General features: G+C 35.8%; 1 protein-coding gene across 2 annotated transcripts in view; it reads left to right on the top strand.

The window, feature by feature from the left end:
* GABRA1 (gamma-aminobutyric acid type A receptor subunit alpha1) overlaps positions 1-27301 on the top strand; it is a 50083-nt gene that overhangs the window by 4327 nt on the left and 18455 nt on the right. For both annotated transcript variants that reach the window (XM_036315498.1, XM_036315499.1), the window contains exons 3-7: positions 2830-2942; positions 15072-15139; positions 22420-22640; positions 24663-24745; positions 26860-27003. In XM_036315498.1, coding sequence (XP_036171391.1) covers positions 2830-2942; positions 15072-15139; positions 22420-22640; positions 24663-24745; positions 26860-27003 — 629 coding nt within the window. The remainder of the gene's footprint in view (positions 1-2829; positions 2943-15071; positions 15140-22419; positions 22641-24662; positions 24746-26859; positions 27004-27301) is intronic.

Here is a 27301-nt window from a genome sequence, read left to right as displayed (position 1 = left end):
GATTCTTCAAAATGTAATGGAAAGTGAGCCCTTATGAGTAAGGCAGAGGGAGAGCATAGCCTGGGAAGATATAAATTTAGGAGGATTTTTAAAATTGAGAAGTTGCTTTTATTTTCGCTATTGTGTGTGGTAAATAATGACTACCAGATGAACAGGAAATGCTTTATTGCCAGATACTCAATCTGAGGAGTTAACTGTTCTTCACTGCTTTTGAAAATTTACATGAAGTGTTACTATTGTAATGACCTGTAGATGGAGGTAGTGCACAGTGTTTTATTATATAGTGGCTCATATGGCATCAAAATCAGGTACTGTAACTGACATTTCTCACCAAATTATATATTTAGTTTAGGAAACATTACACAGGCGTGAGTGTTTAATAGCAAATCAATTATACTTATCCCAGGGCTATTCTCTGACAATTATAATGGGGCACAGTAAATTAGAAATAAAGAAAGAATACCTGTTTATAAAATCACATTTAAAAATTAGGTTACCATTTCAATTGTGATAAAAGAACTGGTTTTCTGGGAGTGTGGGGATACATATCTTTTGGCATTTGTATTCCAATGCAAAAAAAATTGGTGAATACATTTACAGGTTAATACAAGGGGGGGGGAGGCATTGCCTGAATGTGATATAAGCTGTAAAAAAAGAAAAAAGGAATACAGGTAAAAGTAATGGATAACTAACTCCATATTCTAAGAATCCTGGTAAAAATCTAATTGTGCCCTGTCATGTCACCCATCTCATCTTTCCCCCTTCTCATTTTATTGCTTTCTTCCTTTAATTACTTGATCTGGCCCTCTCACAACGTAAGGTGTGCTAACATTTCTTTTCCATCTTTATCAGGATGACCTTCTAATATCCTTGAAAGATACATTTGACAGTTGGTTTTTGTGACAGAGTTTTTGTAAATAATTGCAGTCAGAAAACTATTTTTGCTTTACTGCTATCATCGACTAATGAGACATGCTGGAAGACACTCATTAAAAAGTTGATTTCAAAAACTACTAAGATGTTTAATTTTACCAAAGGAGAGTAAACCCTTAATCTGCATGATATTGATGTTGAATTTAGGAGAACTAAAGATCATTTAATAGAGGTATACTCTATGCATTGACTATTGTGGATAGCATTTAGTTATTATAACTTTATCAAATTAAAATTTATCAGAAAAAATAGCCACTGCATTTTGCTGATATAAATGTAATTAGCTCATCAATCATGTTTGTTTTTGGAACGATATTTTGGTTATACATCTTGCTCCTGTAAAATAAGTGGATCCTAGTTTCCTATGTTACTACTTGCTTTTTAGATTGATCAGTAATATGAACACAAGATTCAAGCCAAAGCATGTCAAACAGGAAATATGAAGGTGTTATTCTGTGGAAGTTTCCTCCTTTATACTCTAATTCACATTTGTTTTTACTCAAGGTCAGAGCTATCACTGAAATGTATCAGTGACTGTGATCCATCTTAAATTAGAAGACTTCTCTCTCACAGGATTTTGGAGGTGTCATCCTAATCATTACATAAAATATGATTCAGGGAGCACAGATAATATAATAATGTGATTGATGTAGTAATACACAATATTTGAATTGCAGTCACTATGTGGTTGAAACCCAAAGGCTAGCAATGGTAAAGAATAATTACACCTTCAACTATAAAGATTTAAGTATAAACAAGTACTATAATATAGAAGAATAGAAATAAAGTTTTAGACTACAATGTGAAGAAAACTGGGTCCTATTTCAAGCTCTGCTCACAACTAGCTGTGTTTTCTTAAATAAAACACCAATCCTACACTACAGTTTAGTAAACCATAAATTAAGAATATTGGACTATATCTTTTTCAAGGTACTTTTTTTACTTATAAGACCAGAAATGACAAAAAGTCAATTAATTAGAGGTTTGAATAAACAAATTATAAAACTACCTAAATAGGTTCATAAACCTTCAGGTGAATGGAAACTACTCAATGATGTAAAAATATAATTATAATAAGAAACACATTTTCTAGTTTTCTCATCTGTATTATCTTGAAAGAACATCAAAAAAGCAAAACACAGCCCCAGCCAGTTTGGCTCAGTGGATAGAGCATCCGCCTGCAGACCAAAGGGTCCCAGGTTTGATTCGGGTTCGATTCAGGTTAGGGCGCATACCTCAGTTGCAGGCCCCTTCTGGGCCCCGGCCCTGGCTAGGATGAGTGCAGGAGGCAACCAATTGATGTGTCTTTCCCTCTCTCTTCCACTCTCTCTGAAAATCAATGGAAAAATATCTTCGGGTGAGGATAAAAAATAAAAAGAAAAAAAGAAAAATACACATGTATGTACATGAAGTAGATAAAAGAAAGGGATGTTAGGAGGTGAAATTTTAACTTATGTTCCATGTTAAATAAATGAAAATAAAACTATTAATTATCTCGGTAGCTCATAAATATATATATTTTTTTTATTTGGGAAGAAGTCTCCCAAAATTTCTCCCCCGATATGCATTAACCTTCTTGTATGCCCAGAAAAAAACACATTAGCGCATTGCGTTTACATGCTGAGAATTATGAATGTAAAGAGAAGGAACTCATTTCCTGATAATTTTCCTTCCATGGTTAGAAATATTAGAATAAAGAGCTTATCACCCATGAGAACGAGTATGAGAAAATGGTAGGAATTAAAATAAGATTTTTTTTTTCACTGCACTAGAAGGAATTTTCATATTAAGATTCAATGGAAGGAAGTAGGAAAATCTGGGGAAGGTTTTATTTGAGAAAAGGTTTTAGTAGAAATGTTATCATTTAGTTATCATTTCCTGTTATGCTTTATTCAGCTATGGACAACCCTCAATACAAGATGAACTTAAAGACAATACCACTGTCTTCACCAGGATTTTGGACCGACTCCTAGATGGTTATGACAATCGCCTAAGACCAGGATTGGGAGGTGGGTCACATGATTGTTTTAATTTTAGAGAACAACATTAGACCTTTACTTTTAAAGCAGGGCTTTCCATCTAAATGGAAAAGTAATAAAAATGGTAGCATGTAGTTAAATGACTAGCCCTATTTTTAATAGATTGCTCAATATTGAATTTACCAGGGTAGTTCCATGTACATATGCATCTGTAGTAAAAGGCACATACAAACTTATAATAACATTAAAGATACGTTACTTTTACTAGACATGGGGAAAATGGGGGTTAATATTCTTTCTTCCAGCCTGAAGAGTGCAGCTACTTCATTCGGCATTGCTGTGCATGCACTGAATTCAAGTAGAATATCTCTGAATCTATTGCTCTGAACATTACTTTTGGAATATTACTCATTGATCCATTACTTTGCATTAGATTAGCACCACCTCTGAGATAAAAGGTGACTAAGATAGATGGTAGCGATTTTTATAAACCACGCATTCAAAACTTAAACCCTTATTTTCTGAAGTAAAAGTGTATTTTTCTTTGTATTGGTGTTGCTATTTGGTTATATTAATAGATTTTTATTATAACCAATTATATTTAATTCCTTATACAAATAAAATTTTGCTTAGGAAGAAGACTTAATAACACAATATTTATAACAATAAAAATAAATAGCATTAGACATTACACACTTACTTGAATAACCCTTGAGTAAGATAATCAACCTATCTTTTTTAGTTAAACAAAGACTAACGAAGCCAAAACAAAATATTGATCTCAGAGTAAAACAAGTGAAGCAAAGAAATAAATTAACATCCAAAGTCGCACAAGAAACCTAGGTTAGAATCTAGGATTCCCAACTACTACTGATGCTGTACCTTCTCCGAAGAATTTATAGAAACTATTTAATAACAATATTAAAATTAAATAGAAATATTAAGAAAGTCATCTCTTCTTCATTTAGACAGTAAAGATATGAAAACAATAAGGAGCTTAAGAATTCAAAATGTGATTTTAAAACTGAAAGGCAGCATGGATTTAGACTTCATTTTTAAAATACTTTGGGTTGTGTCATCACCTGAATGTGGATCATGGGTCTGTTTTGACGCTGCCAAATGCCATTAATGTCTCAGGGGTAGGAGGGAAACTGCTTTGTCAAAGACACAAGTCAATATATGTCACAGACCTTAACCAGGGATCCTTTCTTACCAATTCCAAACGTTCATTCTAGAACAAATTCCTTGGGGTTTGTATTCCACCAAGTTTTCCTTCACTATGTCCTTGGAAAAAAATCTTATGGGACAAAATGTATATGGGTCACAACTTGGAGTGTATAATGGTGTATGCGATGTATTACTGTAATGTCTGTGTGTATCTAAGCATCTGAATTGGTTACAGGAAAACTATTTCCTGATTCATAAAATTTGAAATAAATTAGAAAGACTGCAGGTAGGGAAGGAAAGTACAAAAAGCAGAAACACTCAGGATAGTGACATAACTTTTAAAAAGCAAGACTTTTTAACGTGCTGATGGGCATGCATCTAATTTCTTTACCGATTCTCCTTCCAGTTCTATGATTTCAATCCTTACAAAATCAGGAGAATTTTTAAAAGCCATCTAGAAAACCAGGTCTTTATTCTAGTTAAAGAAACCCCATTTAATATTTTTACATGTGAATGAGTATTCTTTCTAAGCTCTGTGCAACGTATTCGGTTTGTTAAAGAATTTACACACACACACACACACATTCACACATCCCTTCTGTTAGCAAAAACAATATTAATCCATACAGCAACAATACTATTTTGATAGAATTTACTTTTATTATCTATTAATCCCCCCAAATAAAACAAAAACAGATCCAGAGACGGAGAAGCATCGATCAGACTGTCAAACCTCAGAGGGAAGGTAGGGGAGGGTGGGGGTAAGGGGGAGAGATCGACCAAAGGACATGTATGCATGCATGCATACAAGCCTAATCAATGGACACAGATACCAAGGGGGTGAGGGCATGAGTGGGGGTGGGGTGTGGGGAGGCAATGTGGGGATAAGGACACATATGTAATACCTTAATCAATAAAGAAAAATAAAATAAAGAAGAGAAATAGGTAGTTGACTATTGTCAAGGTATATTCTACTTAATTAAAATGGATAAAATTTGCTGTTGTAACAGCAAATTCAAGGACTTGGGAAAATTGAAAAGAATAATGTCATTTAATCTTTGCTAAAGATAATTTCTCTGATATTTATGTTTCCTTAAAAGTTATTTCGAGGATATAATAAACATTTAAAAAATTAAAAAGTAGCTCAAATATTTTCCTCTATTTCTATTTTATGTATCATCCTGTAAGGTATTGAAATTCAATCTAATGGATATGACACTTTGGAAAAAACTTCAATAATAATGACTAACTTATTTTTTGTAATTTTTTTGGAGTGCAATTTTTAGCCTTAAAGGATGTAATGGTATATGTTTATTACAAAAATTCCCAGAGTCGAGTCATTAAAAATTTTAAGTACATTTTGAGAATGTCTGTCTTTTGAAAACTATTCTTCATAATATTAAATACAGACTGTAGATTTTTTTAAAAAAACATAATCAGCTACAGAATTAGAGAAAAAAATGTTAACTCCATGTGTCTGGATGCCATAAACTGAAATGATCTAATATATATTTCTCTGTAAAATTATTTAATTTAATTTCTTTACCATTGACTTCTGGTAGGTTATGTATTCCAGTAGATTTCCATTACAAAAATGGTTAAAAAAATATTATCCATGGGGGAAAGGGGGGAACATATGTAATACTTTCAACAATGAAGAATTATTTTTAAAAAATCCATTTGCTTTCAGATGAAAATATGCAGAGGAAATATTTGAAAGACTGTCCTTGACTTATAAGGGAGTAAAAGAATCCTCTTAGTAGGTTTATTATCACAGCTGGGGTAATCTACTCTTGCAAGAAAAAGGGGCTCACTCTCTTCATTATTATGGCAAAAGTCTGGTTTTATAAAAATAATAACACATTGTGCAGAAAGCAGGGATATTTTGTTCCGAATGCCCTCAGAAAATATAAAAATGTGACAAGCTGAGACTTGAGACTAATATAAGAAACTCTGTGTGTGCAAATTCATCATGACCTGTTTTTTCTTCCAGAAACACACACTGCATCAGAAGGTTTAGCATTACTCTGTGGCGCTATATACCCAGGGTCCAATAGCTAAGAAACAAAATAGTTAACTTAGTGCATCCCGATGACAGAAATCAGTCTGCAGATATTATAACACTATTTAACAAGGCTGCCTTTTCAAGGCCAAGAGCAATGATGAGAAAATGAAAATAAAAGGATAACATGTAGACAAGATATACTGGAAGGGGCTTTGTGTTTGAGATAAAAGAGATAAAGAGTTAAATGTGTGGAATTCTAATGATTTAATATATTCTATTTAGGAACACAAAGAGAAAACTAAGTTGAATTTGTTCATATTTTAAGTACAAAATAAATGAAGAAAACTCTAAGTGAACCTGAATTGAAATACAACCAGTAGCCAGAAAATACAAATCAAAATTGTCAGTAATTGTGGAATTTGTTCTCATTTAAAATCCCTGTCTTTGAGGGGAGGGTGTGGAGGTCTGCTTCCCTCTTGCACCAGGGCCTGAACAATGTTTCTGAAAGGCTCTTGACCTTCTGTACTGACCTAAAGCATGGTCAGTATAGAAGAATACAATGGTTGGGGAAAGGGCAAAGGCAAAAGCCAGAAAGAATGGTGAGACAGGAAAGTACAGGTTAGAGAAGAAAGGAGAGCAAAAAAGGGTATTAAAAATAAGGAGACAGTAGAGAGAGAAGTGAGGGGGTAGAGAAGGGGAAGGAGAGCAACATGAAGACACGGTAAAGGAGAAGGATCTGCATTCTGAGGAGTTCCCGGATGAGTCAGGATTCCTCTGTTCATTTCAAATCAGGACCAAACTACACACTTTTCTGATATTCATTTTCCCAAGTTTCTCCTTATTGACTGTGATTATAATAAACTAAAGAAACCTGAATTCTCTCCAACTTTCTAAAAAAATTAAATAATGCTCCCTCTGAATTGTACCCATCTGGCTGCAGTTCAGCCACCATCAGGGTGGCCCCTGGCACTCTGGTAAGGGGGTTGCAGAAAGAACCCATAACATAGATCCAAACTTTAATTCAGAAGAAAGATTTTTGGGTTTTTAATGACAAGCAATGCATTTCCAGTGACATCTTTACCTTCCCTTTTGCCCCACCATATATACAGGTGACACTTTATTGATGATATGACAAAATCCCTGTGTGAGCCAGGTTAATGACATCCAGTTTAGTATCTAGGGCAGTGATAGCGAACCTATGACACGCGTGTCAGAGGTGACAAGCAAACTCATTTTTTTGGTTGATTTTTCTTTGTTAAATGGCATTTAAATATATAAAATAAATATCAAAAATATAAGCCTTTGTTTTACTATGGTTGCAAATATCAAAAAATTTCTATATGTGACACGGCACCAGAGTTAAGTTAGGGTTTTTCAAAATGCTGACACGCCGAGCTCAAAAGGTTCGCCATCACTGGTCTAGTGCTTGCCACCAGGCTGCGGGTTGACCTTCCTCCTGCTCACCGGTTCATTCTCACACAAAAGACCTTTGCTTCTATAAACAATTTTATTTCACTCCTTAGAAAACAGATTAGGGCAAAAGCCATTTTTAAATGGAACTCAACCAGGATAGAGCCAAAGAAGTGAGATCTTGGTTGAGTCACATGTTAAAGGAATTGCAGAACTTTTCACCCCCTCCCTTCCTACTAATGGTATTTCCTAAAGATATTGTTGTAATTTCTCAATACTGCCTTAAGTTTAATCTCAATAAATAATGCATAGGATTATGGATACCTCTCAAAGATTTCATCATCAAACCATATAGATAAAGAAGGAAAAGAAAAGAGAGGCACCGTCAGGTGACAAACCCAGATGGATGGGAGTAGATAGAAGTGAACTAGTGGGCAGGAATATAGGTAAAAGAACAGGATTTATTTCTCCCTACTTAACAGATATTCAGTTAATATTTTCTTCTTTTTCCTGTGTCATAGATTTTAGGTTTTGCTTTGTTTTATATTTTATTTAATTGGCGGTATCAGTTAGATAAGTATTGGCAAACAGAGTACAACGAGTTTTCTCTTAAGATATTTTAGCATTAACGTGTTATTTAACAAACAATCTATGCCACAAAGCAGACTTTCTCCTTATTTACATAATTTCCCTCATTTTGGATTTTTTATGCCAGTATAAACCTTTCAGACTTTGTTTAGCCCAATTATTATAAGAGTCTTCTGCTTTAAGATTTAAACATCTCCAACTACGTAAGTTGACTGGGTTGGATATGCGTGCAGCTGGCCAGGTGGCATTGGACCCTTGGGGAATTGGCTTGTGATCTTGGCTTATATATGTGTCTTTATGTCAAAATATGTGAAGTTGGAAAACTAAATGCTCTGGGGAAAAATTGGATTAACTTCAATTTAAAATTGTATGCAACTTCGTGAAATTTAGATTACTAAGGGATAGAGAAAGCAGTACAGTTTAATACATTATAAAAATTTCAGCCTGGTTCTATCTCAAGATTATAAGATATCTGATATCCATGTGATCTTTTATTATTTTTCACACCCTGTGTAATGTTGAGATTAGAGGCAACCATTTTATTCATGTTCAACTAAAGTTAAAACATGTGTTTTATATTTATATGAAAAAGCTAGAATTCCAAAAGGTTAGAGGACAAAATATATTTCTGTCACAATGGAATAGTTTCTGATAAAATAAAATATTCTAAAATACTGACAATACCAAAAAAAAATTTAAAAAACTTAGATTTATCCAATATTTGTTATTGTTATTATATTTACTGTCCCAGATAATGGCCTTGAGTGTTATCTTTTGAAATTCTGTTCTTGAATTCTTCGTTTTGAACTTGCTGTAGTTTTATCTGGTGCTTTTAATGCAAGGTGTGTAGCAGATGCTCAGACTTTGGCATAATGCAATCTATTTCCACAGAAATCGTATATCTAGACATCCCATAATTCAGTTGAATTTCAGTGAAAAAGCAGTTACCAAAACCCAAGAGGAACTGTTAAAATGAACAGAGAGCACCTCTTAGCCTTTGCAGGCTGACATTGCCAGTCAGCTCATGAAGCCTGCTCGTCTAATGAATCCAACCAAATACCCAAAGGGGTGTGCCAGTATGTTTCGGAACTTTCTACTCTCTCATCTTTTCCTGGTTGTAGAAACCGTCTACCAGTGCAGTGCCAAGAATTTCCTAAGATAAAATGTAGCCACCAAGGCTCTGCTCTCCTTGTAAAGGCCAGATGACTAGTACAAGGATGCAGCTGATTTTTTTGTGCAGTTATTTTGACCTTTCATTTAGTTTTCATTTCCCATCTTCTTTCTAGAAACAATATTGAATTTTTTTAAGAAAAAATCTTTTCTATAGATGATTCATTTTTTTTCAGGTAAAATCTGAATTCTTTATTTGAAAAATAACGTGGGAGCGCTTGAGATGACAATCTCATTATTAATCGTCACGAATGCTGCCACTTTGGAAAACATCAGAGGACAAAGTCCTAAGTGGATGCTGTCTCCCTCCAAGATTGTTATATTATTATTCTCATATAACTAAAATAGGAAAAAAGAAGTATCTTACCTCAAAGTGACTGCAGGTTACACAACCAAGACTAACATAGAGGGAAAGAAACCCATTCCTCCAACACAGCAGCCATACTTTTTTCCAACAGCCCTCTCTAGAGAAACTGACCATAATGTAAGGAGCGAAGGAGGAAATTTCTCAGTGGAACTGAGATAAATGTCGGCCACAGTAAAATTTATTTTTGTTCCCCCAACTCTGGGAGTTGCTTGTATCACCCGAGTTCTTGAAATGCAAAGGCAACAAAGGATCAGGAACTATTTAGACACCTTGAAGTGGGAGTCTCTACCCTCTCTGCATCTTTAGCAGCTAAACACAAAATTAAGTAGCACTACATACCAACTAGGGAAAGCTGCCAACTATTCTAACACATTAAAGGGATGAAAATGAAGGATGTTCCAGAAAGATTGACAGGGAGCAGAAACATTGTCCAGTCCAGGAGCATACATTGATATTTATGTAGGGAGTCCAGGATATTTTCAATTTCCAAACAGGACCATTTCAAAGTAAAATTTAAACATATACTTTATTCTGATGATTAATGTAAGTCCATGTAGTCTCCATACAGACTGCCTCCGTGGACTAATAGATCACCAAGAAGCTTAGAGGGGGCAGTAGACCCCCTTCATAAGGTACAAGTCCTTGGCACTCGACTGAGTGAATACTCTGGTGCCGCAGGAGACAGCATTTCCAGTGAGACTATGGCCAATGCCTTCGTAAATAAGTTGTTGTGATAGGCATTTCTAATAAAACATCACCTATAATTTTTCACTGTTGATTGTCTTCCCAACCCTCTGTGAACACTCTTACAATGCATTATTCACACAGTATTAGCCATCTTCTTAAACTGCAACTGACATAATTTCACTTCATTACCCAAAGGCTTCTTTTTACATTAGAATAAAGGTCAACTGCTTAGTGAAATGCACAAACACCTTTAGGTGTGGGCCTACTTGCCACTAGAGTGTCATCTTATATCATGATCATCAGCAACACCAGGCTCCAGACATATTAACCTTTGTGGGTTTTTTTTTTTTCCAATTGATTTTTTTAGAGAGAGAGGAAGGAAGAAGGGGACGGGGAGAGAGAAACATCAAGAAAAATGTCCATCAGTTGCCTCCCCCATACACCCAGATTAGGGATCAAACCCGCAACCTGGGTATGTGCCCTGACCTGGAATCAAACCAGGATCACTTAGGTGCCTGGACTACGCTCAACCCACTGAGTAGACCAGCCAGGGCAAACTTTTTGTTTCTTAAACATAACACACTTACTTTGAATTTTGTTCTTTCCTCTCCTTGAAATGTCTTTCCCTGGATCTGCATCTCCCTGACATTTTCTCATCTTTCAAGTCTCAGTTTACAGTCATCTCTTCAAAAGACATTCTTTCAGAGAATTCCCAGTAATCTGAAATTTATTAGTATAATTTGTGTAATTGTACATAATGATATATATAATACCTATTTATCTAATCTGTTTCTAATCTATATAAAACGTATTTTCTCAAAGACTATGATATATGCTACAGAAGAACAAGAACATTTGCACTTTTGCTCACCAATGTGTTACTGTTACCTGCCTGACGCAGAAAAGGCTACACACACATTTGCTGACGAATTTAATATACCCAGCAAATACATCTCACAGTGTTTTTGGCATCACAATCTTATTTAACCCTCACTCCAATGCAATGCAGCCAACTGTGCAGGTATTAGTTCTTGAGATGAGAATCTCATTATTAATAGTCATGGATGCTCAGAGGGATTAAAGGATAGTGGCTAAAATCATGCGGTTGGTTCTCCAGGAAAATCAGAGTTAAAATCTGAGTCTTTTGACTCATAATCCACGGTGCTTACTGCTTACTATACTCCGCGGCTTTTCTCCTGTCTGCCTCAAGCACCAATCATCTTTTTGAATCATCACTACAAAACATCTGCTATTTCCATTCTTATCAGCGGGTTACCAACATTGTAAGACATCCCAAGTAAGAACAGGTCTACTGTGGTCTAATAGTTAGAGTATATAATATAATATTTTATATATATATATGTATATATATATCTTTGCAGTGTGTGCTTGCTAAAAGGCTTATTTGAATTGATTTATTTATCAACAAAATCTTCATTTACATTGATGAACTACTTGAAGATATTCCCCAATCATTGTAAGAAGAGCAATCATCATCATCATAATTCTATTTTACATAACTCTATTCCATGTTATTCCTTGAAAACTTGAACATGTGTGTGCATTTAAAGAATCTTTTGGGTTTTTTTTTTTTTACATTGGACAGTGAAGGATTATTATGAAAAAAATATTTGATTGAAAAACATGCTGAATAATCTGTTTTTTCAACATGTCATCCAAACAAGTTATTTTAAATAAATTTCATTTTCAGACTATTTCCTAGTTACGTAAAGGGGCTCATTTATGTTTAACTTTGGCTAGGTGTATAAATGTTCTAGTTGACCTTCATTAGAAGTTCCTGACTCATGTTGCATGCTCTTCAATAGATTATTTTGATGGATAAAAATTTCTTGTCTTTTCCTCATGTGATCCAAAGAAAGGCTTTGAGTATTTCTAATAACACTTTAGAATCTAGTGCTAAGTCAATAAAGTCTGGCATTAAAGCAGATCACTTAGATTCTAATGTCCTAGTATTCCTTAAATAATAAATAATTTACATAGATAGATTCCCTTCTCCCACCCCGTGGCGATTTCAACCGGAAGGGGAGAGGAAAACATGACTAAATTTTCCCGATTTGGGGAAAAGAATGTTCCTCAACCATTCCCCTAGATCTCAAATAGCATGCATATGAGCACATCTTCCATTGAAGCCTGATCCTGAACCTGAAGAGGTCTTGATTCTAGACCACTCTTTCTTTGCCAAAAAGCAAGTAAACCACTAAAATTAAAATTAAAATTTGGCTGAAGTTGATTCACAACAATCCTCTGGCTATCTTAAAACTTTGCACTCCTGATTATTCTGCCTTAAAGAAGAATCACTTCAGGAGCCACTTAAGGCCTTTCTGGTGAGCTACAGTGAGAGACATACTTGTGGTCAAAGGTGTCTATCCTTTGTTTAACGAAACTGAACTCAACTGAGTGAGAATGAGATTTAAGGATAATCATTAAGCACATATTTGAATAGAAAAAATATAAGGGAATAAATCAAGATATTAATAGTGGATTTATGTGGATGGTGGTACTCTATGATAGTGCATGGTGAAAAGGTCATTTGAGAGACGAGGTGAGGCTCTTGGTCAGGTATCTGCCTTACAATGGTAAAGTGATGAGTTTTGGGAAACCTCAGAGGGAGACGGCTGGTAGAAAATAAGAAGTACTGGAAGATCATGAACTGCTATGGTAAATACACTTAGGGGCAAGGATAGATAAAATAATAAAGAAACAGACTTTAAAATGTGGTTATCTCCATTGATGTGACCTGTTTTCCATTTATGCCTAATCCCTGCATGCACAGTAACAATGATGTCTGGCAATAAATGTAGGCAAATTTAACCATGTTTTATGTTCTATTTGAATGCCACAGTGATCTTTACAAATAGGCTTCTGGGCCTTTATAATTTGTCACTTATGTAGCACAGTTACCTACTAGAAAGCTAAAAACATCAGAGGGAAACAGCACATATATTTGGCAAGTGTATATCTCACTGCTTAAGAGCATTTTATCATGCTAGATAAAACAGATTGGTTGCTCCTAAAACATCTGGTAAGATAATTTTTGTAAAGCTAGCTACCTTGGGGAAATACCTTACAGAGCAGAAATGTTACCCTCCCTGTACTCATGACGTAGGTAATCACGATAAAGGAGTGCAGGAGAACTGCCTCACGCCGCCCAGCATTGCCCAGTGCAGAAGGCATTCATATATTTCTCAAATTACCATGCATTTAATGGTAGATCCCTGCTACAAATATAAAAATAAAAGTGAATATAATTTTCATGCCATAAATGTCACTCAGATTTGTAAAATGTTCACCATAAATCTCATAGTTTATAATCAGGAGAGAACCTAAACTCAACCTTGGAAACAAATGACTGCTGGAAGGGGCGTACCAGCATGGGAACCCATAGAAGGGGCAAATGGTTAATACAGCCAAGACTTATTGCTGACAGCTGTTCTTTCCTCTAAAGCTGCACAGTTGGTGCAGAATATTAAAACTGAGGTCCCAAGTGAGTTCTAAAAACACAACTCTATTTTCTGCCTCAGACTATATCCTCCAATTTGAAATTTTTAAAAGGTAAACCCCAGATAATTCTTGTGTCAAGCATTTCTTTATGCATTTTGGGACAAATGAAATTGTTTGCAAAAACAAACCAACAAAAACAAGCCAAAAATATTGTATTGGTTATTGAAGGGGCTATCTCTACCTTCAAATTATTTTATATTGTGAGGTACACATTATGTGTATTGTATAACATGACTTCCTTGAGAGAAATATGCTCAGAGAGTATTAACTGTGTACAAGTGAATTGCTGAGGGATAAAATTGATATTCAAAAAATTTATTATCACATATATTGGATCTCCATTTTAATGTCCTATGCCAGAGATACATGTCCCAATAAATAAAATAAATTGCTTAATATACTGGGGTGTTATTTCTCAGAGCTAAAGCTGAAAATTACGAAGTCATATGTTTTTCATTCTCACCTCTCAACAAATTGTTTCCTTTTATGAAAGAAACATTTTTCTATTTTTTGTGCAAGTGAATGTATTTCCTTAAAAATGTCTGTATTGAGTTGTTAGAAAACTACAATAAATATGTTTTATTGGTTGATATATATGCCTCAGAGACCAATACAATAAAATCATATTGAACTTGAAATGGAATCTATTAAATGAACTTTTCTGTGCCATAAGATGTTCTTCCTATCCTCAAAATTGAAGATATTTATATGAGTTGTCAGGTTTTTCCAGGGAGTAATTTGGGTAATTCAGTTATGATTTAGTGACAGAAAGCAATAATTTATAAAGCGTACCCCTGAGTCCATAAAGAGTTAATAAAGCTTGCTACCGTACAGTATATATTTCCCAAGAGTAGCTAAATACCTAACGGATCTGGCAAGGTTTGTAAGAATATAGACGCTTAAACCATAGCCATATGCTAACTTCTTTTTATTACAATGTGAAATGGCCTTGTATCATTTAGGAAAGTGTATCCATTCTTGAAGAATTCATTAAGCAGTAGCTGACTTCTTCATAAGGTTTCCACCTCCCAAAGTAGCATATTTAGGCTCTGTTCTCCACTGAAAAATATTAACTGTGAAATTTCATGTGTAAGCAGTAAATTATCAGGACTACACAGTGGACCAATTTTAGAAATAGCTAATCAAAGCCAATAAATTTCCCATTTGGGTGTAAATGTGTAGCGGTGAGATCTAATAAGGGCTGTTGATAGACATTCACTGTCCCAATTTTCTGCTTCATCAGAGCGCGTAACTGAAGTGAAGACTGACATCTTCGTCACCAGTTTCGGACCCGTTTCAGACCATGATATGGTGAGTGACACTGCATTTTTTTTGCTCTCTTGGGATGTTTTCTAAATTTACTTTTGAAAGAAAAAATACATACTAAGTATATAGGGAACAACTTCAAATAGCTTGACTATAGCTTTGTGTCTATGTGCATAATATATAATATAAAATGTATACATAATATTTATATAATAGAAAATACCCATTTACTTCTCTGGCCAAGACTATTTATGGTTATCAATCACTACAGTCTTCTTTATTTCCATCCCTGAAGTGACAGATTTGCCTTGGTTTATGTTCTGTAATCCAAATAGTGTGTGTGTAAGTTATCTTCCATTTCAGTTAGGAGGATTCTAGGATTCTGAGTAGCCAGCAATATTACAGAATAGCCATAAATATTGCGATTTCTGAATTTTTTGGCTAAAAAGTGGAAATGAATATAAAATCTTAATGAATATTTGACCAGAATTATACAGAGAAATAGTTAAAATATATTAGTAAGAAATATTTAGTTTCACTACAAAAGGCATTCATTAAATAGTTATCAAGAGTGTGAATAAAACGAATGCATACCTGTTCTTTCTTTTCCCAACCCCAATGAATAACATGCATTTCTCTTGCATCTGATGGGAACTGGTGCACCAGTAGAGCTCTGCAGGTATTAAATAATGTTTCCAAAGTCATAACAGCCAAGCTCCTATATAAGCAAAAAAATCACAAAGAGGCCATGAAGATACATCATTGTGAACATTTCAAAGATCTACTAATTGAATATTATTTTTGAAATGCCATATTAATGTAAAAGTCCTGATTTCATAGTAGCTCAGATGACTCCAAATAAAAGTTATAGAGAATATCAACTGAGACCAGCATTTCCCAAAGTGTGAAATTTACAGCGCACCCACCTTGGCAGAGTAAAAGCTCTGACAAGTCCTGCAATAAGGAAACTGCTTAACGTCATATAATCTAGTGTCTTCCGATTGTATTTATCCAACATCCCTTTTCTTCATGTAATACCTGTTGACATGCTATAGACCTAATGCTCTGTGAGTCAAACATTGGGAGATGCTGGCTCAGGATAATTTAGATCTTAAAACAGGTTATGAAATGTACCAACTATTGCAAATTAGGGTCAGCAGAGCACATGAGAGACAGCAGAGTGGTGGGTAACAATACAGATTTCCAAACCAGAATGTCTGGGTTTATGATCCCAGCTCCTCCATTTATAAGGATACTTCCTTGGGTAATATCTTTCTGCCTCAGTTTCTTCATGTGTAAGATGGAAGGAATAATGGTAATACCTCATGAGGTTATCACAAGTGTTAAGTGAATTAATACATGAAAATCACTTAAAATTCTTGGCATATAATAGGCACTAAAGAAATGTCAGCCATTATTACTCTGGAAGAAATAGAAATATAAAAGCCATAATTGCGGATTTATTACTCCGGCAAAACATTTTGCCACTGTGGTCAGTCTGTAGACACTTATTGAAATACTGTGTGATACCACAGTTGTTGCTATATTGATTGCTCTCTGAGGGCCTTCACACAACACCATTCTCTCATGCTACTTTTCTAATTAAGAAGATTTCATAGATCCCAGTCACGTTTAAGGTCAAATTTAAACTCCTCTGATTGTATTCCATTCAATCCATAAATGATTTTACTAATGTGTCCTTATTTGTTCTAAATATTGACTAGTTAATCATTTGTGTGAGACAAATACAACCTGGGGGTGAGCAGGACTGGCTCTAGGATTCAGGCTGGCTGAATGCAAATCTCACTAGCAGCAGCATGACCTTGGGCAAATCACTTAAGCTTATAGTGGGGATGTCAGTATCATTACCTATTATTATAAGATTGTTAGGAATTTTAAATGAGATATGCAACTGAAGTGTCTACTGATAGTGCTCAATAAATAATAGTTATAATTTTTGCCTCTGAACTCCTTATGTACCCTTCATGGAAATTTCCTCTATTCCACATCCATCTAAGTCCTGTATTTAAACAAAGGCCCAAATCAAGACCCAAATGCTTTATGAAAAAAATGTTTTAATCTAATATAAAAATAATTTTCCTTTTCAGCATTCTAATTACATTTACTGACTGTAAAATACAATTTAACCTCACATAGAGAACTGCTTTGTAAAGTTATTTTTTCTTATAAAAAATGTCTTATTGCCGAAACCGGTTTGGCTCAGTGGATAGAGCGTCAGCCTGCGGACTGAGAGGTCCCGGGTTCGATTCCGGTCAAGGGCATGTACCTGGGTTGCGGGCACATCCCCGGTGGGGGATGTGCAAGAGGCAGCTGATCGATGTTTCTCTCTCATCGATGTTTCTAACTCTCTCTATCTCTCTCCCTTCCTCTCTGTGAAAAATCAATAAAATATATTTTAAAAAAAATGTCTTATTTTCCTAAAGTGATGCCCAAAAATATTAAAGATACATTTTCACATTCCTCACAGTATCAGTGCGCTGCTAGCTTACCGTGTTGAATTATTACTTAATTGGAATAGATGTAAGAGTATATATTTTCTTTAAAAATTAAGGTCTCAAGGAACTCAATAAATAACACCATTTTCCCAACTTGAGTTCTGAACCTTTTGAGAAATAAGACAATGAGTAAGGGATACGAAATATGACAAAATCACCTTTATTACTAATAATGGTATTGCAGAAAGCGGTTTATATCTGCAGAAAAGTGGGTTTTCTGAGAGTAAACCCCAGGATCAGCCAGATTAACCCACCTAGTCAACAGGCAGTGTTGGCCTCCCTCTGCTAGGGTATAGAGTAGACTGTCCATGTGAACCTTCTAGCATAGAGGTACACAGAAAACTGAGTCTTATGAAGAGCCAGCATCCAAAATGGAAAAGTCAAGAGGAAGAGGCTAAGATTGGCAAGACTGATTTCTCCTTCCAAATTCACCCATCAAATTAAATTAGTTCTCCTTCCTCCCCTCCCTAAATAGAACAGTACAGTGGGGCCTTGACTTACGAGTGTCCCAACTAACGAGTTTTTTGAGATACCAGCTGTCTCTCGGCCGATTTTTTGCATTGAGTTGATAGAGTAATTTGAGTTAACGAACTCCTTAACGAGCTCCTTAACAAGCTCGGTCTCAGAACGAATTAAACTCGTAAGTCAAGGCCCCACTGTATTAGGGAATGGAGAGCATTCAAATGACTTATACTGGATCTGCGCTCTTCTAATCAATGGAAACATCAAGAGAGAAAGTGAAACATTACAGACATCATACTCTTGCAATAATTAATAATTAATAATAATAATAATAATAATAAATGGCTATTCTTTTTCCAGCTCCTAGTATGATGCCTCACAAAGAGTAGATGCCCAATAGGTGTTGTAAAGAGATAGTAATGAATAAAGCCCTAGGCAATCAAAACCTTTCATCCTGAAAAATAGTTGGCACGCCTTTGAGTGATTGCTTCAGATTAACTGTGACTTAAGGAAACAATGATATCTATTTTTTGGTCTTGGACCAGAGGTACATAGTAGGATTTTTAATAAACCATTAACCCTATGATTATCATGAATTCCTTTTCATGCATGGCCTTTGTTCAAATATTAGATAGGAAGAAGGGGCAGAGTGTCTCCGTCACTGATACTCCCTATCGCCTAAATATCCAGAGCCGGACAACATTTGAATTGTTCTGTAATCACACTAGCCATAGGTCTGCAACTGATCTGCTAAGTGGCTAGTGGAGATGGTACCTGACCACTTTGAGAAGATTAATCATGTAAACCACATTATAGTAGAATTATGCATAAGATAGAAGCAGGATTTAGAAACTGTGAGAACTAGAAGGCAGAATGACAAAGCTATTTTTTTAAGACAGGAAAAGCTTCCTAGTTTTTAAAGTGGGAACTAATAAAGTATCTAATTAATAATAGCCATTATGACACTCAACATTATTGGATACATACGATACGGTAGGCACCATGCTAAGGGTTTTATAGACCATATTTCAACTAATCCTAATACCCAATATTTTAGCTAAGTATTCTTATTATCCACATTTTCCAAAGGAGGAAAGTGACCCAGCTAGGTAGCAACTTGACCTCAGACTGTCTGTCCCTAGAGGCTCCACAGCTCCCTAAGCATCTGACTTCAACTGGAATAGAAAACAAAATTAGGACAACTCCTTAACTTTGTTTTAAAAACCATTAATTAGCAATCAAACAGCACATTCTCAGGGCAGTAGGTTCTGACAGAAATATCCAGGCAGCACAGCCACAGAGCCCTGCTTTCCATGGTGCTTGCAATGTAGTAAGCCAACGCACACACAGATGGTAATAAATGGTGCAAGCCGGAACACTTCATTACAATACTTATTTAGGAACATAAGACGTTTTGTCCCAGTCTTCAGAACAAGCCTTACATTTTCGAGGGACCTACTCTGTTGAACAAGGTAACTTAGAGAGACTTTTCACCTGAGTGTGGGGGCTGGAATGTGATCCCTGAACAAATTCTTCACCACTGCTTCCTATTTGTTCAGACAACCTTCTGTAGAGTCCTCTCTTTTGCCTCTGTCTTCACTTTGCTTGGTTATGATTACCTTCTTGTTTTCCTCAGGTTTTCTGCCCTAACACCATTTCAAAGAAATAGCAATTTTTCATTCCCAGCTACATAAAAATCCATTATAAATATATGTTCATAAAAAATAATAAAAATAGGAGATGTATAATAACCTCTAACATTTACTGAGAGCTTTCTAGGATCCAGACAAACTATTTACTTATAGTAACTAACTTATCAAAAGAGGCAAGTGAAAATAAGTGCTGCTATCATCCCCGTTATCAATTGGGAAACCAAGGTTTAGAGAAGGTAGGAAAATGGCCTAAGGCCTTTCAGCAGGCACAGACAATTCAGCTCTAGTTAGCAGGTTTAGAATTTATTTCTGTAACCATTATAGTATGGCTCTGCCCTCTCCTCCGTCTTGTTACAACTTCCGGAAGAAGGGGCTTTGGCCTAACTTGACCTGATGAACCGTTACTGGGGGCAAGGTCATGCTCTACAAGGTGCTGCTGGCAGCCCCCTGCTGCTACCATGACACTATTGCAGGGGCAGTTCTTAGGACATGGGAGACCAAATATTAGGAGCTGATCTTTATCAACTCCTTTTATTTCAATTTTCATTTCCACATCTAACAGAGGAGAGATGGAAATGAAAACGTATCCAATTAGTTTTGCTACGTGGATGTGTGTGTGACCAGTACAACATTTGAAAAGAGAATATCTTAAATGAACTTGAGGATTTCATTGTCTGTTATTAGCACAGGTAGGTAAAGTTGGCGGTAAACATGATATCCATGTAAATGTGAGAATTTTTTCAAGACGTATTTTTAAAATCACTGACTTTGGTATAGATCTTGTCAAAGATTTTATAACCAAGCAGCACAGCCACAGAGCCCTGTTCTGAAAAAATATATTTTCAGTCTATTCTGAATTAACATTTATCTTCAGAAATATCCTTGGAGCAAGCAAACAAATGAACCCAATTTTTAGATTCATGAGGACTTGGACAGTTTAGATATCACATCCTTGGAACTTTCATTTACAAGTGGCCATTCCCTCTACTGTTGACCAGGCTAAAGTAGTTCAGCTGGACAGAGAAGAGAGTGCATGTGGCAGTTTACTGAGTAATGGCAATATCATCATGATCTCATAAACTGGCCTGTTGTCCAGAGAAGAGGACATGCACAACCCAGAGTAAATGCACCCACAGCTTCCGGGGCTAGCACTGCTACTTTGGATCACTTCCTGATGGGATCTGCAGGCTCCCTCCCCATTTCTCTCCTTACCAAAGAGACCATTCTATGCCCACCCTATTCCTCCAAGAGTTTTTCTTACAGCATGCAAATCAAACCACCTCTCCCTCTGCTGAATTTAACAGATGCTTAAACAAATGTTTCCTGGTGAGTAAATTCCTATCTCATGCATCTTAGTGCCTTCTTCTGATATTGCCAGACACAGAAAAACCTAGCCATCAAACAAGGTAACTTCCCTGCCTACAAAGATAGACTAGCATCATGTTACACTTTTTGTTTCAATCAGAATTTCACACTATGCTTAGTGCATTATAAACTACCAATATAAATTGATCAGTAAAGGCCCAGCAGAGCCAATGGTGTGCCAAGAATGAACCTTTAGGCTTTACCCAATCTTGCTTAAAGTCTAAGAAAGAGACAGGTAGTTAAATTCATGCACAAAATGCCTAGACACAGACATTAGTTTGCAAGTTGAAAAGTTGCTATGGATGTGATTTAAAAAAAAAACTACAGAAGCAGCTTTCTGATGCATGATGCATCAGAGTTAAGTAAATGTAGGATGATGTCTTCAAGTTAGCCTTCCGTCTAGTTTGGAGCATGCTAAGATTAATGGAGAATGCAGTAATCGTTATTTCAAACCATTGAGTTCCAAATTTACTGTCAGTGTAGCAAATCCTGCAAGGAAGATGGATATTACCGTTTTCAATTTTAGGAGCCAGTAAGTCACATTGCTTGTATTCAGATTAGCAGATGTTTGTCTCTGGGTATTGCCATAAGGAATGCTGGTTTATTCAAATAAACAGAGTCCCTGGCTGTGAATGGTGATGAGCTTCACACATTTCTCATGTGTCCTATACACACACACACACACACACACACACACACACACACACACACACATTCTATAGTCTTTGTTTCTTTGGAAAAGATCCAAATTATCAGCAAAATAGATTCCTGATTTTCAGATTCATCTTCATTGCATAGAGTTGAAAGTCTACATACATTATGATAAAAAATGTTCAATTTAGCAAAAAAAAAAAAATGGAGATAGGATTATCGCACTCACATTGGAATCATGAATGATTTGGAATTGGGTGTGAGGTCTTCAGAGACCAAGAAGGGCTCTCCAAAACACTATGCTTTATCTTTATAATTGGAATTGTCTCATTAAAAATTGTTCTTATATGTAATAACTTCTAACATGACTTCCATTTTTATTTGTAAGATATTCTATCTCTTCAGGTGCTGGTGTAGTGGAGGTGGGCTGGGGGCAGGGTGTTATTTTCATTTATCTGAGGAGATAACTAGATCCAAGAAATATTTCAGAAAATGATTATGCCAACCAGTGATTCACCTGACATTGACATGTACAGGCCACCACAAGTTTACTTCTAGAAACATCACCGAGCTCATATTTTACTTTTAAAGTTGCAAAAATTATGCATTGTCTGTGTAAGCTATTTGCATTGCAAATTACAGCACCGTAAACTCTTTGTCACTTTCCATAATTACCTAGGAATATACAATAGATGTATTTTTCCGTCAAAGCTGGAAGGATGAAAGGTTAAAATTTAAAGGACCCATGACAGTTCTCCGGTTAAATAACCTAATGGCAAGCAAGATCTGGACTCCAGATACCTTTTTTCACAATGGAAAGAAGTCAGTGGCACACAACATGACCATGCCCAACAAACTCCTGAGGATCACAGAAGATGGTACCTTGCTGTACACCATGAGGTAAGGAGGACCATGTCCCTTTGTGAATCTTTCTGTCCTTCCTTTTATCCGTGGCTAGGTGATCATCAAGCTGATAGGCAATGGTAGGACATCTGGTTTCATTTTTTCCCTATTATTCAACTTCAATAATTACTACTGTGAAAAATAAGCTAGCTAAACTATTACACACATATTAAGTGTTATATACAATGACTAGATAAAATTAAAAAAGTGTTTACAATATATATTAAGTAATTCAATGTATTTCTCCCACATGCTCTAGTGCAATATGAGTAACTTCCTTTCCCTAGAATTAACTTCATACATTCCTGCATTTCAATAAGGTCAAGATCAAATTTCTAAAAGCTACCTCAAGGTGTCTATATGGAAATCTTTCTAATTAAAAAGAAGGGAAAAAACACAAAGGAAGGTTCAAAATTCTTAGAAATGATAGGTTCATGTGGAAGTATACATTTTGAAGGGGTATATGAATTCACAATGATATTGTAAACTAGATTAAGAATATAGATATTTTAAATGTTGATTAAATTGAAGACTAGTATATATTTATGCTTTATAAACATTCTCCATAATTTGAGATTACCGGAGAGCCTAGCATCTAGATACCAATCATTTATTTATGTCTGAATGAAGGAAACATGACTTAAATAAAACTTTGAATATTTTTAAGAAAATAGAGATATTTTAAAATATTTATATATGTTTATGGCTCATTTTTAAGGGAAACAGCTATTTCATACCCAGTTGACTTGTTAAAATGTTCTTTTTGTAGATCTGGCCAGCACTTGGTAATTCAGACCATACAGTTATTCCTTTGGTATGGAACGACAATGAAGGCAAAAATCCTAGACTTGAAGGATTCTGTTTAGCATGGAAATAGAATGATATTTTGCCTTTGGAGAGAGCTCCCAGAAATCCTAACTTATTTTAAATATTCAAATAAATATTAAATATTCAAATAAAGTATTCAAATAAAAAAGACAAAAAATGCTTTAAGAACCACTTTAGATGTTGAACTCAACTAGTATAACAGGACTTAAAAATGAAAAATCAAAAAAGGGAGAAAATAGAGGATCAGTATACAGGTGTGTTGAGACCTTTCCAGATCATCCAAGCAGGATCTATTGATATTTGAAATGTGAAATAATCTTACCTTGTAGCTGCCCAGATGGCAATGTCTATAATGTCTGGCCGTCCTTTTGCTCATTTCCTAGTATTAATAACTAGCTAATTACAACAGTATCAATATGGATCAATATATTTTCTAAAGATCATGTGAGGAATTGGGGCACAAATTCTCTCGAAATTCCACCAAGGGAGAGCAAAATTATTTCAGCAAACTCCTTTCTTAAGTACTCTTTTAAAACGTGGGTGGAATTCACATTCCCAGAAGATATGGACTACAGGAAGCACAACATAATCCTGGCTTCAATTAGGCAGTGGATTCTTAAATAAAACAATGGTTGTGATATAGTGAGATCACGTGTTCACTCTAAAGGACACTTATGTTAATCTCAGTTACACAAAGCCTGAGGACACAGTTCCTTTGATTTATACATTTGATGCTATTTTAGAGGCAGAGGTAGGGAGAACTGCTCATAGGAAAGGAGAAATTCTCTTTTTTTCCTTTCCGTGAATTTTTATTAACTAAGGATGAATTGGTAATTTTGCAAGTATTTATTTGCTTACATCCAGTGTCATCCTTGAAGGATTTACTGTTGCTAGGTGGATTATTGATGATACTTGTTTTGGAAAACATTAGCAATGCTTGCCCATCATACAAAATCAGGTGTCACCTACTTTCTCAAAACAAACAAAAAATGGATAAAATCATCATAATTGTAAATAATTCTTTTTAGATCATTTGATTACTAACAGCTCAATATGGTGCTATAGTTTGTGCCTGTCTCCCTGCTTTGTTAATATATTTGCTATAGGCAATAATGTCACATTTGTATGTATCAGCAAGCATCTAACCTATAGGACTCTTCTTTGTGCCCCATGTTTTTCTGAAATGATAAGGCTGACAGTGAGAGCTGAATGTCCAATGCATCTGGAGGACTTCCCTATGGATGCCCATGCCTGCCCACTAAAATTTGGAAGCTGTGAGTAAATTTATTTTCATGTAAAAATTTTTTTTATGAAAGGCCTAAGTCTTTAAGCAAGAGATCTCTAATTAGTTAAGCTTGTTAGATCTATAAAGAGCATCAAGAAACTTTAAATAGTGAATTGCTGCAAGTGCTTTCTAAAAGTAATAATCTTTTTTTATATTTTTATTAATTTCAGGGAGGGAGAGGGAGGGAGAGATAGAAACATCAATGATGAGAGAGAATGATTGATCAGCTGCCTCCTGTACTCCCGCACTGGGGATCAAGCCCACAACCCGGGCATGTACTCTGACAGGCAATTGCACCTTGACTTCTGGGTTCATAGGCCAATGCTCAACCACTGAGCCACACCTATAAGTAATAATCTTTGACTGCACTTTTTAATATTATTTTAGGAAGGACTTACTTTCTATCTACTGGACTGGAAAGAATGGATTTAACTATTTAGAGGAAAATTCTATTTCTGTTGAAGTTGTATTCACAGAAAAGCAACTGGAGTATGGATGCTTGAACCAAATAGATAACATTTTCTTTCTGATAAATGGAGATTATTGTGTTTCTTTTCTATCATTACTGACATTTGTTTGACCTTAAGAATAAATCAGCTTGTTTATCATATGGAAATACTGGTAGTTGGCAAAGGACAACAATTAGCTGTTTCCTAATAATTAAGCTTACACCTAAAAGATGCAGCCAGGAAAAAAAAAAATTTACTCTGATCAAAGTCTTTGGGATGTTATAGATCCGTTTGCACACTGCATAAAACTCATGTATATATTAATGCTTTTGAAGGTCTCTTAGATCAATGCTTTTCATAATAATTTTCTGGGTTTCTGCTACTAAATCTGAGGGAACATATTAGAGGAGCCAAGAGAACAGTGGCCCCAGAGCCAGGTTCTCTGGTCTTCCTCTGCCCTTCTGCTTTTGACCAGTGTGCGTGCAGAAAGTGTGAGGGAATAATGCATTCCTGGTTTCCTGCAGGGGAGGTATATACAAGGACTGAGTCAACTCCTGGACTAACCAGCTCTCTGTTCTCTCTAGAGGAGCAGTCTAAGCAATCATTTCAGTGAAGGTATATGATTCATAGAAGAAAATGGTGGTAGTGCAGGAAGACAGCAAGCCAAAAAAATAGCAAAGGGCCTTCAGGCTCCTAACAGCACTAGTCATGGAGAGACAAATTTCTTTGTTTGTAAGTCTCATTCTAAACTGAAACCTAAGGTTATACCACTTCACAAGCTGTCAGGTAAATAGAACTTTGGTGATCAATCCCTCTCCCCCATTCTTTTCCCATTTTAATGAATGTTTTATGTCAAGAACTATTATGTTTTCTCCTGATTACCTGCTTCATTTTTAACAATGGTATTATGTGTTATGTGTTGTATGCCAGGCAGTACAATAAGCATTTGTATATGCATCAGCTCATCTAATCCACAAATTATCCTCATAGGTAGGAATATCATACATCATAGTAGCCTGACATAGTTAGGATGCAGGCTACTGCCTTCCCCTTATTTCATCTCTCATGCACTTCACTCCAGCCACATTGGTCTTCCTTCTGTTCTCACACATGCCACACTTTTGCCTGCCCTGGAGGAAGAACCTTGTTAGTTTGCCTATCCAGAGAACTCTTCACCATGACTTAAGATGACTCATTCTCTAATGCCTTTATGTAAATGTCACTTCTTCAGTGACCCTCTCTGAGTCCCTAAAACAGACCCTACCCCCTTCATTTTCTATCCTCTTACCTGTTGTGTATGGCATCATTGCATTTAACACTATATGAAAGTATACATTGATTAGCTTATCCGTGTTGCCCCCACCACCGCAATGCCCATTCTCTAAGATCAGGGAACCTTGCTACTGCTCACTACTATATCCTCAGGTGCTTTGTCCTCTGCAGATGCTTAGTGACCATTTGTGATGAGAGTGAACAGGTAACTGAATGAATCAGGGACATGTGTTTCAGTGTTCCTAAACTAAGGGACATGGGCTCTCTGTTCCTAGCCTGCCCCTGGAACCATGAACTAGAAAATGTGAAGCTGAGAGAACCAACTTATTAGAAGAAGCAAAGTGGCATGACACATGGACTGTTTTCCATTCTTTCCTTTTAGATGCTTATACCAGAGCAGAAGTTGTTTATGAGTGGACCAGGGAGCCAGCACGCTCAGTGGTGGTAGCAGAAGATGGGTCACGCCTCAACCAGTACGATCTTCTTGGACAAACCGTAGACTCTGGAATTGTTCAGTCCAGCACAGGTAAGTGCCATTTGGCAACTCCAGATATGGAGGAGGGAGCATAAAAGATTTTTTGTGTGTGTGTGAGAATGTGGTTATTCAGTAAGTGTTTCAAAATCACAATAAGAGAAAGAGAAAAAACTGCACTAAACTGGGGTACGGTTGAGCTGAAAACTAGTGTAATCTCCATAGACCTGTCATCTTAGTCTTTTCATTTAATACCCTTTGTCCTGTGTTTATCTGCAAAATAAATAACTGATTCTATGTGATCAGCATGGCACAATATTTAGGTATGTGAACTCTTAAGGAAGACTGTTTG

Source organism: Myotis myotis, unplaced genomic scaffold (genome assembly GCF_014108235.1).
Source record: "Myotis myotis isolate mMyoMyo1 unplaced genomic scaffold, mMyoMyo1.p scaffold_m19_p_6, whole genome shotgun sequence".
NCBI lineage: Eukaryota > Metazoa > Chordata > Mammalia > Chiroptera > Vespertilionidae > Myotis > Myotis myotis.
The sequence above is the reverse complement of the archived record's forward strand: the minus strand, read 5'-3'. Positions and strand labels throughout refer to the sequence as shown.